Source organism: Silurus aristotelis, assembly GCF_946808225.1.
Source record: "Silurus aristotelis genome assembly, chromosome: 24".
Classification (NCBI taxonomy): Eukaryota; Metazoa; Chordata; class Actinopteri; order Siluriformes; family Siluridae; genus Silurus; species Silurus aristotelis.
The window spans coordinates 14265274-14280902 of record NC_139597.1 but is presented as its reverse complement, the minus strand read 5'-3'; the positions used below and the strand labels follow the sequence as shown (position 1 = coordinate 14280902).

General features: G+C 37.9%; 1 protein-coding gene across 2 annotated transcripts in view; it reads left to right on the top strand.

Moving 5' to 3' along the window:
• taf3 (TAF3 RNA polymerase II, TATA box binding protein (TBP)-associated facto) overlaps positions 1–8577 on the top strand; it is a 71419-nt gene extending 62842 nt beyond the window's left edge. Inside the window, exons 4-8 of one of the 2 annotated variants that reach the window (XR_014531364.1) lie at positions 2744–2820; positions 5723–5975; positions 6344–6450; positions 7965–8353; positions 8387–8577. Coding sequence is in view for 1 of the 2 variants with exons in the window: in XM_083528381.1 (XP_083384507.1) it covers positions 2744–2820; positions 5723–5975; positions 6344–6450; positions 7965–8079 (552 nt within the window). In the remaining variant the exon portion in view is untranslated. Of the gene's footprint in view, positions 1–2743; positions 2821–5722; positions 5976–6343; positions 6451–7964 lie in introns of both variants that reach the window. The other variant, XM_083528381.1, reaches the window with a different exon arrangement.
• The last annotated feature ends 7052 nt before the right edge of the window (positions 8578–15629 follow it).

The window sequence follows — 15629 nt, the reverse complement described above, 5'->3', positions numbered from 1 at the left end:
TTTTTAGTTTTCACTATCTTATGATGACGAAAGCGGTACGAAAATATGTTAATCGCATTTTCATACGATACGTTGCGACGCTGCCAGGATGTTCGCATCTCCCACCATGTGAGATTAATCTTGATCTCGCCAGCAGTTGTCTCTGTGTTTTAAACGGGGAATTTTTTGTTTGTGTTTTTGGTGTTTCAAAGCCCAATTTTAGCTTTTGTCTATCGCCTTTTATCGCAGTCACCGGACACTGAAACAGAGCGCGTCCGGCTCCGCCCTCCACTCGCAAACCGGCGCTCGTCCACACGCCCTGTGCAACATACTGTAAAGTTTATACATTACGGTGCTGTAAATGACTAAGTGATGCACTGTGATTACGATGGGGTCATCTCCCATCGTATGTCAGAGTCTACCTGTATTTCTGAGCATAGTTACGTTGAAACAATGGATAAACGGCATTTATTTTTAGACTTTTAGAAACTTTTCGGTACAAGTTTTTTTAACATGATTTTTCCAGTATGCGGGTGATTTAAAAAAAAAATAAAAAAAATTTATAAAAATTAATAAATACGCCTTTTGACCAGTGAGATTGGTTCTGGCTGCATTAACATCTATATCTATGAGTACAAGTGCACATATCTTCAGCGTGTCCTTTTGGTTCCCCGGTTAACTTAAGAAGTGCACCAATCAAACGGAGTACAAACTGTGGCTAAATCATTTATAGTAGTTTAGAGTTGCAGCCCTCGCGTAGCCCTCGCATTGCGTGTCCTCCGTGTATGGAGATTATCCAGGAAGCCGGTTATTTTCCACATGATCAAGTGAAAAAGATATGCGATGGTCAGGTTATAAAGGGACTCGCAATCCAGGGGAGAGATCAAACCTCACTCGGCTTTGGGGCGGCGTGTCATAGTTTTTTCCAAAAGCTCAAGTTTGTTAGCGCGCACACACTCAGGAACGATGAAACCTTCCAAACATTCCCCTGTTTCTGCTGATCCTCACTTTCTCTTGAATAAAGCGTGCGAGAGACGGATAAAGGTGGGATGAAGGGAGAAGGAGGAGGAGAATGGGGACTGTCCAAAATCAGAAAGGCTCTTTTTTTTTGTTTTGTTTTTCCTAAATGCACTGCACGACAATAAAACAAAACAAAAAAAAGGGTTAAAATGGAAGAAAAGATGTGTTTCTGTGCTAAACAATTAGTGCGAACAGCAGGTGTGCACACACACGCAGCTCCTTGCTTGCAGGAAACCCTGCTGAGTCCTCGCTTGTTTTAATATTTTTGTTCCTGCTCGTTACTTTTGATCTTCCGACAGCTCCTCTCTCCATCTCTTTATTCGTCTCGTCTTAAATTCCTCATAAAATACATTCCTCTTCAATTCTGACAGTTTTCTGACTTGGCTATTCCATAAACGAAATATGCTTAATTAGGCATCTAGTGTACAATGCCTATACTGGATCTACAATGCCACTATGTTACAGGGAAAGTAGTGAGGAGATTTGTTGACTAGGAAGCAGTTTGTGACGATGGTTTCGGATTATAATCAGCAGTTTCCCTTTCGTGAACAGTTAATGGCCTCAACAATGATGGAACTGTATTGAATGGACATTCGGTGTCACCCAGATGAAGATGGGTTCCCTTTTAAGTCTGGTTCCTGTCCAGTTTTCTCAGGGAGTTTCTCCTTTCCACGTTCGCCACAGTCGCCATTAGTTTGCTCATTAGGGAACTTGGAGACTCGTTTATAAATGTAAAGATTTGTATTTTATAACTGATTATTTCTTCATCATGGCACCTGTTAGTGGGTGGGATATGTTAGACAGCAAGTGACTTTTTGATACAGTGATTTGATGTGTTAGAAGCAGGAAAAATGGGCAAGCAGAATGATTTTGAGCGAGTTCGAAAAGGGCTGAATAGTGATGGCTAGACGACTGGGTCCGAGCATCTCCAAAACTGCAGCTCTGGTCTATCAAAAGTGGTCCGAAAAAGAAACAGTGGTGAACAACAGGGTTATGGGCGGCCGAGGCTCATTGATGCAGGTGCAGAGCGACGGCTGGACCGCGTGGTCCAACAGACGAGCTCCTGTAGATCAAATTGCTGAAGAAGTTAATGCTGTTGATGCTCGACAGGTCAGGACTGTTTTGGCAGCAAAAATGGGACCAACACAATATTACGCAGGTGGTCATAATGTTATGCCTGATCGATGGGCACACAGCGATGCCTGGTCAGTGTATATTGAACTGATGCAGTTTGGGATTCAGTAGAACCGATTTTTGAAACGAGATTGGGTGAGGTGTAAGAAATAGCTTATTAATATTCATATGCATTTAATGGATACATTTACATTTATTTAAATTAAATGCATTGTCAGTGGAATAAGAAATCTTATAAGTATATAAGATGATGTTTTATTAATACAATGTTTTTCTCTCTCTCTCTCTCTTGATCATTCTTTCAATTTTCATTCTGCCCCTATCTCCCCTTCTCTTTTTCTTTTGATCATTCTTTATTTTTCTCTCACTCTATTTCTCCCTTTGTCTACTTTTATCTTTCTTGTTTTCTAATTCTTTTCATCTCCTGTTCTGCCTCTCTTTCTTTATGCCCCCATCTTTCCTTCTCTCTCTCTCTCTCTCTCTCTCTCTCTCTCTCTCTCTCTCTCTCTCTCTCTCTCTCTCTCTCTCTCTCTCTCTCTCTCTCTCTCTCTCTCTCTCTCTCTCTCTCTCTCTCTCTCTCTCTCTCTCTCTCTCTCTCTTTCTCTTTCAGGTTGAAGCCCCCGTGGTTCCACAGTCTCCTGTCATACCCAGGCTGAAGCTGAAAGTTGGAGCCGGACAGGACAAAATGTAAGACACACACACACACACACACACTCGCAGTGCTCCCTGTGTGGTCAGAGACTTTGTGTCTGCATGCAGGTGTGTGTTTCAGCCATTGGGTCATGTGACCAGTCCCAGACGGCCCATGGTTTTTGTGCGAGCCCCACACACACGCACACCTCCTTCGCACACTCCTATCAATAGTCCCAGTGTTCACACCACTTAACCCCCCACTCTATAGCATACACATAGGCAGGCTACAGGTAAGGTGTGTGCGCGTGTTTGTGTGTGCGCGCGCGAACGTGTCGACTTGGTTCGAATGTGTTTACACTTTGAATGTGTTTACACTTCCTCCCTCATCCACACTGTTCCACCACCATGCAAGGCAGGAAACATTAACGTATGTTCGTGTGTGTGACGACAGGAAGGCCTTTATTCTGGGAGAGTGTGTGACCGTGTATTATGTCTTTGTCGTTTTGCCGTATTGTGCTCCCCTCCTGCACCTGTACTGTGGTCTCTGAACATAATCAGCTGGTCTTTCTGTCTCTCTCTTTCTCTCTCTCTCTCTCTTTTTCTTTGATAATGAATGTAACATCAGAACAAAGCTTTCATCATTGCTTATGTTTGTGTGTGTGTGTGTGTGTGTGTGAAATTTAAATCTTGGTAATGTTTACATATTTGAAAGGAACTTCCTATTTAAGATCCCTATTATGTTTCTAACAAAACACACATTATCTACATTTTTACACTTAATCAAGAGTGTGATTGTAAATTATTTAAAACAATACAAACTCCGGAGAGTTAGAAATATCATGTGTGATTTTTGAGTAATGTCCTTTCTACAGTCTGATGCAATCAGTTGTAGATGTGGAACCAGGAGCAATAAATTAGCTTAACATCTCAGATCGTTTTAGATTCAACACCAACTCCTCCACACCAGAGCCTTTGAATATTCACTAATGTAGAAACATCATGTGTCGAATTTTATATATATTTTTTTTGTATCCTACTGGACGATCAGGATAGTGCATGAAGATCCCCTATGTTCCAGTGTGTACGATATTCCCTGTATTGCACCGTATGATGTCATTTGGGGTTCAGCCCTTAGGTGTGTTTAAAATTGAGCGTGTCCGTCATCAATAATAGACACTAATACGAATCGACAACAGTGAACAAAAAATAATGAAAAAATAAAGATTAATCCACAAGTTTTAAAAATGAACCCAATGAATGAATGAATCGATCCGTTTGCAAACCCCCCCCCCCCCCCAACCCCTAACTGCTAATATACTTGCGTTCTGTCTGCAGAATGCAAAAATTGTAGCGTGTTTTGAAAGTATGTAAAGAAATTGTACAGCCCAACCCGTAGTAGGTTTGTGGACGTCTGCGATCCGCACGCGATTCTGCGTTTTGGGACGAACATTGTTTTAAAAGCCCTAACAGTGGTTCCATTGATGCCCGAGGCGGCGCGGATGCCCCTGACCCTTGACCTCGGCAAGTCACGAGGGAGCCGGGAGGTTACTTCCGGATCAGCCCACACCTCTGAGAGCGAGCCGTCATCGAAGTGCACGCACAACAGAGTGTGTTTGTGCATGCGTGTGTGCATGTACCTTCAAGGTGTCATTCAGATAAGACATAAATAATGACCATGCTCCTGCACGCGTAACCGGAGCCGGCCGTTCGGCACGCCCCTCTCGGGGTCAAAACCGCGCTGACCGGGGTTCCCTGCATTTGCTGGCCTTGTCAATCACTCCGTTGCTTGGCAATAGCAGGGGGTCAAGCAGGATTACTCGTGCCGAGATTAACCTTGCGTCGCGTAACACGTAAACTGGACAAAGAGCGTATTTCCTTTCGTCATGGCTCTCGTATGCAATCCGAGCTCATTACCGAGATTATTGTTTTCAGCAAAGACTGGTGAAAATGTTTATTCTACCGAAATCTAATATTGAACGTTCTTCATTTATTATTTGGTATTCTTACATCACATGTTAGCAGTGAAAAAGCACAGTGACGACTCGAGGATTTTTACACTCACACTGTTCAGGTGAAGGAAGCATTAGGGCATCAGGAGACTGTGTGAAATTTCAATATTGCACTTATTTATGTGAAACAATCACCATTCAAATGCAAAGAAAATGACAAAGTTGCATTTCAATTGCATTTTTTTAATGTTTTAGGCAAAAGTAGTAAATAAAACAAAAAAAAATTTTATTTTAAGAAACTGAAACAATCTCCCGTTCACATTAAATCGGTCAATTATGTAAAAAAAATTTTATAATAATTTTTTTTTCCATAACTATCACATTTTAATTTAATAGAATACATTGTTTCTGTGAGGTTTTAAGTCTAAACTTAAAAAATCTAAATTTTTACATGTCTTTTTCCGATGTCCATGTAACGCCATCTCTAATGCTCACTGAAATGCTCCCACAGCACTTTAGTAAGTTTTTAGTTTTTCTGTTAGTTTCCGTGGTTTTTACTTGTTTCTTTCGCTAGTCCAAATACAATTCGCTGTATTACGAGCACAGATGAGACCAGCATGCAACAGCCAATCAGCTTTTTCTTACTGGCACAAATCTCTCTTGGATTGTACCACTTGTGTAAAAACTGATTTTATTTTAAATTTTTTATACTTACCTTGAAAAAAAATTTATTTAGAGCTTGCTTAAGGCCAGTTGCTGACAACGTTTTTGTGAACGTGTTTTTGATGTGACAATATAGGTCTTAAATTTAATTCTTAATGGTCTTAAAAAGGTCTTCAAAAAGTCAGTTTTTGTTGATTGTTGTTTTTTTGGAGAGTACCAACATACCGTTTTTGGACATAAAAACATGACTAAGCATTTTCAGACCTTTCCGCATTAGATATGCGCATTAAATATTTTCTTAACCATGACATTTGAACTGATATCTCTCTCCACCTTTCCCTCAGCGTCATCAGTAAGGTTACCCCCGACTTGGAACCGACCCCACCGCCTCCTCGAACGCCGGTCTCACGCTCCGGGCCTGGTGCTCGGATGCGTTCTCCTCCCGCCCCTCCTCCCCCTCTTCCACCTCCGGTTGTCCCTGCACCTATCCCACCACCTGTGTTGCCACCTCCTCCGCTTCCAGTGTTCCAGGCCCCAGCCAGCCAGGCTAAAGCTCGCGGGTGCAGTGTTATCACGGAGACAGTCAGCGCTTACGTGGTGAGGATCAAAGTCATCATAAACATAATTTATCTGAAATAAATATTCGGGTAGTTTCATTACTGTTTTGGCTTCCCTGCATGTGCGTGTTGTGTAAATAACACAAATTAGAGTCTAAATAGTGTCTCTCTCTGTATTCAGTGTCAGCTCTGTTACTCTGATGAGTTTTTCCAGGTGCTTCATGTTGCTGTCTTGCTAAGATTTGCTGTGTGTGTGTGTGTGTGTGTGTGTGTGTGTGTGTGTGTGTGTGTGTGTGTGTGTGTGTGTGTGTGTGTGTGTGTGTGTGTGTGTGTGTGTGTGTGTGTGTGTGTGTGTGTGTGTGTGTGTGTGTGTGTGTGTGTGTGTGTGTGTGTGTGTGTGACTAAAAGATTCGTGACGAGTGGGGTAATAAGATCTGGATCTGCCCTGGCTGTAATAAACCGGACGATGGCAGTCCCATGATCGGGTGTGATGAGTGCGATGACTGGTATCACTGGTGAGAACAACACATCCTCATCATAACACACATTCTACTAGGTGTCTTTGTTATGCAAGCGTCCTGTGTGTAGTCTCCTGTAGAATCTTAGCTCTCCTGTATGGCTTCCACACGGCATATATATATATATATATATATATATATATATATATATATATATATATATATATATATATATATATATATATATATATATATATATTATGTATGTATATTTAGCAAGGCTTTTGTAATGAATTGGATATTCGCGGATTAATATATATATATATATATTTTTATATATATATATATATATATATATATTTATATATATATATATATATATAAAGTAATTTGCTTTTGTTGAAATCGTTCTGTTTATGAACAATAAACAGTTTATCCTGTTTATTACACAGTAGCATGTGGAGTTTAAATGAAATGTAGTAATCTCATTGTTAAAAAAAAAAAGCAGCACAGCTTGACGGTTTGTTGTATGGACAAATTGTTTAACACTTTTTTGATTTTCTAACACACACTTGATGTCAGAAGTTTAAACATGAAGTGTGTATTACAAATTAAGTGTGTGCTTGCTGTGCTTTTTTGTTTCTAATGCTAAACCGTGCATACATACACATATATATATATATATATGCCCCCGAGTGATAATGGTTCGATTTTATGATGATCGCAATATGAAAATTTTATGATTATTTTCTTTATATATATAAAAATATTTTCTTTTTTATTTATATTATTATATTACAATATTTTATATAATTATATTTTACATGTCGTGCAGCAGGCAAACGTAGCACTTTATGATCAGCCCTCCTCTCGCAAACCAGCACTCATCAACGAGCCCACATAAAATTACACTGTATAGTATATTAAATTAATAATAAATTACTGTATACTACCCCGTACTGATCACCATTCATTAAGACTTCTGGGTAGGTTAGGTCTCAACTCAATATAATCGCAAGTTACGATGGGGTCATCAGAATGTATCTTCATCAGATAGATAGATAGATAGATAGATAGATAGATAGATAGATAGATAGATAGATAGATAGATAGATAGATAGATAGATAGATAGATAGATAGATAGATAGATAGATAGATAGATTCATTCATTCATTCATTCATTCATTCATTCATTCATTCATTCATTCATTCATTCATTCATTCATTCATTCATTCATTCATTCATTCATTCATTCATTCATTCATTCATTCATTCATTCATTGGTTTCTGTAGATCTATATATGGTCCCCTATGTATGCCCCATGTATCTGTATATGTGTGTATGTATGTTTAATTATTTATTTATTTGCATACATGTAAATACATACATATGTATATAAATATATAGCATTTACACCACTTTGCCTTATCTTTTACACACTAGAGTTTCCGTGTTACATACAGTATGTGAGATTTTTACACTCAAGCTTGGGCATCAGTTTCTCTGAGCAACCGTCACATGTAGAAATATCTTTGTCTCACTCGTGTCTCTTTTACTTTGCTTTCCAGGCCCTGTGTAGGAATCCAAGCCGCTCCCCCGGAGGATCAGTCCTGGTTTTGTGTTAAGTGTTCTGGCAAGAAAAAAGACAAAAAAACAAAAAAGAGGAAACGTAAAGTGCACTGATCATGTCTGTCTTGCTTTCTTTCTCTCTTTCCTTGCCTTTCTGCTCGTGTCACGCTTTATTTCAGTCAGATCTCTCTCTCCCTGCTGCGGCTGCAATTTGGACATTTTCCTCCTCTCTTCCTTTTAACCAGTCTCTGTAGTCGTTTATGTATTTTTTAAAAATGAAATTTTCAAAAAGTCTATGTTAATTTTTTTATGTCAATCATCCTACAAAATGTGTATATGACCTTTGTACGAAAAAGTTCATTAGGTGTGTATGTAAGTGTGTGCATGCGTGCGTGCGCGCGCACGTGTGTATGTGCGCTAGTCGAGGTTATACATCCTCATCCAAGTTTTTTCAGCCGTGCGCTGACTCATCGGGATCACATCGCTGAAAAGGAGGGGGAAAAAAACACGTCTGTACAATACTCAGCCTTTTTAAATATTGTTCTGATTTATTTAGACTGGAAGTGCAGTTTCCTTTTATTATGGATTCGATTAAACGCTGTTTTTTCCACAGTGGGTGGCCGTCACTTTTGTATGCTTTTACCAAAGTTTAATGGGAATATTAATTATATGAAAAAAGAGAAGAAAATCGGGGAAAATATATGAAACACCAGGGGTGTTAGTCAGGTTTTTATGAACTATGTATAATATATAGTTCATAAAGATACTATACAATATATATTATATTATATTATATATCCCAGGCTGATGATGTTTCTTTGTTCCCTGTCAATCACGTGTGTCAGCTCATGAATACAGAGTGTATAGAGTTAGCGGTGCTCATGTGATGACTTCAAGTAGCATCACGGTTGATCCTTTTCCTCTCTCCACATGGCTAGTGTGATGGAGGAGAGTAAGATAGTGCTCTGGAATTCACATCGGGATAAAACATGTAATTCTCTCACAGCGATTGCAAATTCATGCCCTTTTAGGAGGTACCACATCGGCATTCGGTTTTTGGCAGGCTTTTTTTTTTTTTTTTTTTATCCGAAATGACTTGAAAGTAATACAGAATCCAATCCAAAGGAAGCTGAGCAGTTCAGGGTTAACGGTTTTGCTTAAGGGCGGCTCTCTGTCAGTTCTAGCACCGTGCTTTAGACACATGCTACCACTTCACCAGTGAACTGTGACGGCTTACAAGGTGAAATGAGGTTCATCATCATAATGATCATTTGTTGATGTTAATATATATATATTCAATATTTCATTTTGAGTCAATGTATTTATTTATTCATACAATTATTATTACTTATTTAAAGTTGCTCACTGATCCCACAAACAGGTATAAGGTAACCCACGTGTGGCGGCGTGTCACGAGCATCAATCCCTGTTCAATCCCCAAAGATTTCCTGTAAGCGTGAAGCGTCCCCCTCCAGGTGCTCTCGCTCCTGCCAAGTTTTTGTTTAAGATGCATGCTCGCAGGAGAACGTGCCCTTAAATGGGTCTGACATCATTTTTATTTTTTTTTCCTTCCCAAGCAGAATGACAGAGTTTCTGCAGTAGGAACAAAACCACATTGCCCTTTAACTTTATCTCCTGTGGAGTAAAATCCTAGCCTTTGTGGCCATGCCAGGGCCCATGTGTGTGTTTAAATTACACGCTGTAGCTCTTAAGTGTTCCAGTTCACCTGATGCTCAGCCTCTCCTGTTTCCTTCACTGATCACACACTTTGCCCTGGCCCGCACTTGGCCGTTCGAAGCTCCGCGTCGTCTTTAATATCTTGTTAAATATGCTCGAGTTTACCTGATGTTTCTCCTTAATCGCACACACGTGTAGATACCCGAATCAGATCCTCGCTGGGCGATTGGACGAAATCAAAGCGAAGTGCAGCTTTTATGCTCTTTTCTTTTTTCTTTTCTTTTTTTCTTTCCACGCGATAAGAAATGGCTTCCACATGCACAACGCTACCGAGAGCGCCGCTCATTAAAACGGGAGATAGGAAGGTCGTGCCCTCGAGCTCTCATCAGTGCCCGGATGGAGGGCCTGGGACGCAAAAAAAAACCCACGATCTCTCACATTACACACACACGCAAGCCCGAACGGGAGACACGCAAGCGTACATCACTTCGTATTAGAATCCTACATAAATAAGAGCACAATAATTGTATGAAGGTTGATGACGTGCGTGAATCGACTGTATCGATTTATATCCGTTAACATGTAAAAAGCTCAAATCTTGGATACGATCATCATACAACCGCGCAGATCCTGTTATTTATTCATATTTCATGGGATTGAACATTTTTTAGGCTGCTCTGTTCTTTCTTTTCTTTTTTTTTTTGGACTATAATCAGTAGGGCTAAACTGCATTTCTTTTTCTAGTCTCCATCACAGGCAATATTTTCAATCTTTTCACTCAAACTAAAATTCTTTTTAATCATGTTATACTTAGCTTTTAAATGCTTTACAAAGTTTACTAAATGTACAACTAATAGTTTAAAAAAAAAAAAAGGAAAGAAGAAAGGCAGGACATGCAACAGACTAGAGGTTTACTATAAGAATATATTAGTTCACCACTTTGACCTTATACACCTGAAATGCTTTAACCTTATGGTAATGGATTCCTAATTGTTTATCATTATAATGATGTGATACAAATAAATAATTATTTATATTTTGTTACGTTTCAAATATGATCCATTAGAGCCTCATAAATGTGCTATAACCACGTAAAGTTGATATGATAATATCCTTGTCGTTGCTTCGATTTTAACACTTTATTTATTTATTTACATGTTTGATACATGTGCATTATTTCCCCTTAATTGCTGCACCACCGGAATGCAGGTGGGACTTGAGACGTTTCTATGCCGGGGGTTTTTTTGTTTGTTTGTTTGTTATAGACGGACAGCCTAATTTATAATGAAAGTGTTTCGGATCAAGAATCTTACACACCACTGAGTTCAATTACCAAGTAAGCACATGATTTGTCCCAGTGTAACACAATATAAAAAAAAAAAAAGAGAGAGTCCGAGTGCCTGTTAGCAGCCGAAGCAGATTTGAAGGTGAACTTTCGATGCTCTGTAGGTCCAATACAGTGGTCAAAGGTGAAATGGGGTCGTGACGCTTTGTGGTCTGAGGAGAAGGAGATAAAGGCTGTTGGTTCCTTCCCATTAGTGACTCAATAAGATAAATATAATCGGTTCATTTGCATCACATTACAGTGGTGTGGGATTTAGTGGCGACCTGATTTGGTTTTTTTTGTTTTGTTTTTTCCCCCAAGATGCACAACATATTTCATTTATTCAATGTTGTTTCTTTCGATTTAAAGTATGAGAGGTATGTCAACAATACAGATAAATTACTACTGAAGAGAAGATAAATTCTTCACATCTTTAAGGGGGTAAAATAAATATATATATATATATATATATATATATATATATATATATATATATATATATATATATATATATATATATATATATATAAGAAATAACTTCATCTTACTATTCTCACAACCTAGTCATGGTTACAAACAAATCAGAAAACACACCCATGATTCATGCTTGATTGCCCGTTTTTTTCTAAATTGTTACACTGATGAACTTCTCAGCAAAAATCTCAGCAGCTGTGTGTGTATTTAGAAGGTCCAAGCGCCTGCCCAAAGCCGTAAATATAAATGTACAAACTTTTATTTTTAGAAGCAAAGTTTATTATTCAGTGTTGAGTCTTTATGCTACATGTATTACATGCATAACATTCAGTCGTAATCAGTCTTATCAAATGTATCCAATCTCAAACCACAAAAACAGTGAGACGGCTTTGTTCTGAACAGTTTTGTGGCTCAGGACTGCATTCGCTTCTAACAGATTTGCACAAGAGTCCATCAGTGATTAGTTAAAAGCTTTAAGATATTAAAAGTTTAATGAATAAATGTCTGGTGTCAGAGTTTCGAGTCTGGTTCCTCTCAGGGTTTCTCATATCTTTTGGGGGAATATTCTTGTTCCCTCTGAACTGCTTGAACAAACTTAAATAAAAAATGTGTTCATAATCTATTTGATTAAAACTAACAGTAGTGAAAACTTTATAGGTCTACTGTATATTCTATTCTTTTGTTTTATAATGTTTCCATTTGTTTTTTTAGTATGTAAGTTATATAACTCCAAGGAGTGTCCCAAAAGTCTTTATTCGTACTGGCAATTAATACATTTTTAGCTAAATATCTTCTGATGATTTTTCATATTTAGTTTACATTTACACTGTATGGACAAAAGTATTGGGACACCTGATTTTTTTCAGCCATTAGTGTTTTTTTTTTTTCTACTTTCTTCTCAAAAGCGGGTCTCAAAAGATTCAATAGCCACAAATGTGTAGGACGTTTTTGGGTCCAAGGGCAATAAATTTCTTTCACTTGAGCCAGGAGAGCCAAACCTAATCCAGCATGACAATACCACCGTATCCAGATCCATGAAGATATGTTTTACATGAGTTGGAGTGAAAGATCTTGAGTCGCCTTCTAAAGCGCTCTGACCTCAACGCTATTAAAAATCTTTGGGATGAATTTGAAGGCTGACTGCACCCCAGGTTTTTTCACCTCACCTACATCAGTGCCTGCCTTTACTACCAGCCTTGTGGCTGAATGAATACAAATCTCCACAAACACACTTCAAAATTAGATTAGATTAGATTTAACTTTGTCATTGTGCAAGTTACATGTACAGAGCCAATGAAATGCACTATATAATATACAATGTAGGCATTTACATGTCTTTATTTTTAGAATCTAATGGAACATCTTTCCAGAAGAATGACGGTTATAATAAGGGGGACAAGGGGAATAAATTTGGAATGGGATGTTAAAAAAATGATTTTTGAATTTATATCTATTCCTTACACAGTTTTTAACTGCGCCTGTGCCGTAAGAACGAGGTTTTGATTGACATCATTCTCGGGTTTGGGAAGCAGTTTTCAGGTTGTGACAGATGTGCTATTACCTGCATTAAAACCAGATGTGTTCACACAAGTTCAGCATGAACAGCACAAGACTGTGTATTTTTACAAAGAAATGGCAATTACGTTTTCTAAATAAAATTAAATTTTGCTAAGTAAGAGTTCATTTCCCCTGTGCATACACACTTTGATGGAAAACCCAGTACTATAAAATGTGAACTGAGTGACTAATTCTTTGCGTTCTTTTTCGAAAAGGCAGCATATTGAACAGGCAACATGATCCAAAACGATCAAGATGTTATTTTTAAAACATATTTACATTTTAAAGAATTGATCAGACACCCTGATCCAGAGTGATGTATAAAATATTTACTAGGATACCATCAGACTAAAAATCTGTCGAGAGGAATTATAGCACACTTTTTTTTTCTTTTTTTTTTTTTTAATGTAAAGACATAAAACAGGGAAAAGTGCTAGCTCAAATATTTTAGGAAGAGGTAGGTCTTCACAGTCGTTTGAAGATATTCAGTGTCCGAGCATTCAGCTGTTTGGACCTCAGGGCTAGAACAAAAAAGAATCTCTATATAATGATCATAGAAGACTGACTGAATTTGAATTGTTGGATTTACATTTGTAAATCAATTCGAATATTTTCTGTATTTCTAGGAAAATCAGAACATATGAGAGATTGTGGAAGGTTGTTGCTACCACCACCATGCTTCACTTAAACAACTAAAATGGCCCATGCGACCTTAATGGCAGATCTTGATTGGCTAGAGCAGTCTCTAACTCGGATAATAAACTTTTCAGCAAAATAAAAATAAAGAATCACAGATATTTACTCATTTATTGTTTTTTATTAATAACAAGAAGTTATTTGATTCTTGAGTGTCCTTTCCACCGACATGCATATGTTTTATAAAGTTTTTAAGTTTTCATGCTCGATAAATGAACTTTATATTATGAACATTATCTGACGCCCCCTTTCGGTTGAAGTGAAAACCAAGGTGACTTCTAGGATTTATTATTCAGGGATACATACAGCATCAGAGGAGAAATTGTATTATAATAATTATTATTATTAGCATTATTTTGATGAGGGGGGGGCATTGAATTAGCTGTAATAAACAGTCTATATATAAAATAACAGCTTTTGATCTTGACATTGGTCCAGGGGTAAAATATTTGCTCCCTCTGATATAATACAATTAATATGTGGATTTTTAATTGCTTTGAATTATGAAATGACTTCAGGAGTTTGACACGTGTGAAGTTTTTTCTTTTTTCTTTCTTTTTTTCCCCTCTGTCTCCTCTTTGAAATCAACCAGGTTTGGAGAAGCATCAGCGTTATCACCCGAAACAAAGATTTTTCACTGTGATGCCCGGAGTCGAGTTCTATAATTATTCATTCATGTAATTATTTCTGTTCATTATATTTTAGCCTGTACTGTAGTAGTGCTGTGAAGCTCTTCAGGCTCAATCTCCCTGCACTTCTTTATCAATTGTGTAGAAACGAAGAGCTTGAAAAGCAATATATATATATATATATATATATATATATATATATATATATATATATATATATACACACACAACAAATCTTCTCTAATTATAATATTTATTTAATTTAGGTTGAGGTTTTCTTCTGCACCCCTTTAAGCCTGGAGCTTAGTGTGCAATTAAGAGAAAGAGAGACAGAAGGGGGAAGGAGAGTTGAAATGTTTGGATTGCCCGATCAATAGCCTGAATACTGCTTTCCTATGTTTATATATTCATTATGTTTAATATGTTTAATATGTTATCAGCCTCACAGGCTTCACGTGCAAACTTTGGGAAGGTGCACAAGGAAGATAGAGTTTATTACCCAAGCAAGGGCACTAATGACGTCCCTCTCTCTCTCTCTCTCTCTCTCTCTCTCTCTCTCTCTCTCTCTCTCTCTCTCTCTCTCTTTCTGCCCTTACTGCACATATGACACACTTTTCTCTGTTCCTGCTGAGAGAAAGATTTGGTAAAGGAGAGAAACAAACAGAATTATTCAGCGGGCAATGCAGAAGGAGAGAGAGAGAGAGAGAGGAAGAGATGGAGAGAAAGAGAGGGAGTTGGAAGAGTTGTTTAGAATCGTTTATAATAATTTATGCCATTAGTGAGCCTAAAACAAGGGTTTTATTTTTTTGTAAACAAGCCAACAAACAGGTAAATGACACTGTGTGTGTAAAGCTCACGTGCATGGACCCACCAATAACACACATAAGGGTTTTTATTTGCATGGATCCCCAAAAATCATGGAGAAAAATTAAAAGAAAGTTAGAGACAAACATTTAGTAGCAGTCAAAGTTTAAACAAACATTCTCCTGTTTTTCTTTAGTTTTTATTATTTTCCACACGAATTGATAAAACTATAAAAGGACCTGTTAAATAATCCAATATACATCACTTTTAGATTTTTTGGATTCCTTAAAGTATTCACATGTTGTTTTGATGACAACTTGACAAACTCATGGAATTCTCTAATCAGATTTATAAGGTAGCCTCCTGACAATTTTTTGCCAACAATCTTAAAGATGATGTTGAGTTCATGTGGGCTGCTTTTCCTTCACTCGCAGGTCCGACTCATCCAAAACCATCTTGCTGGATTTAGACACTCCATCACTCTCACACGGTCTCACCAGGAG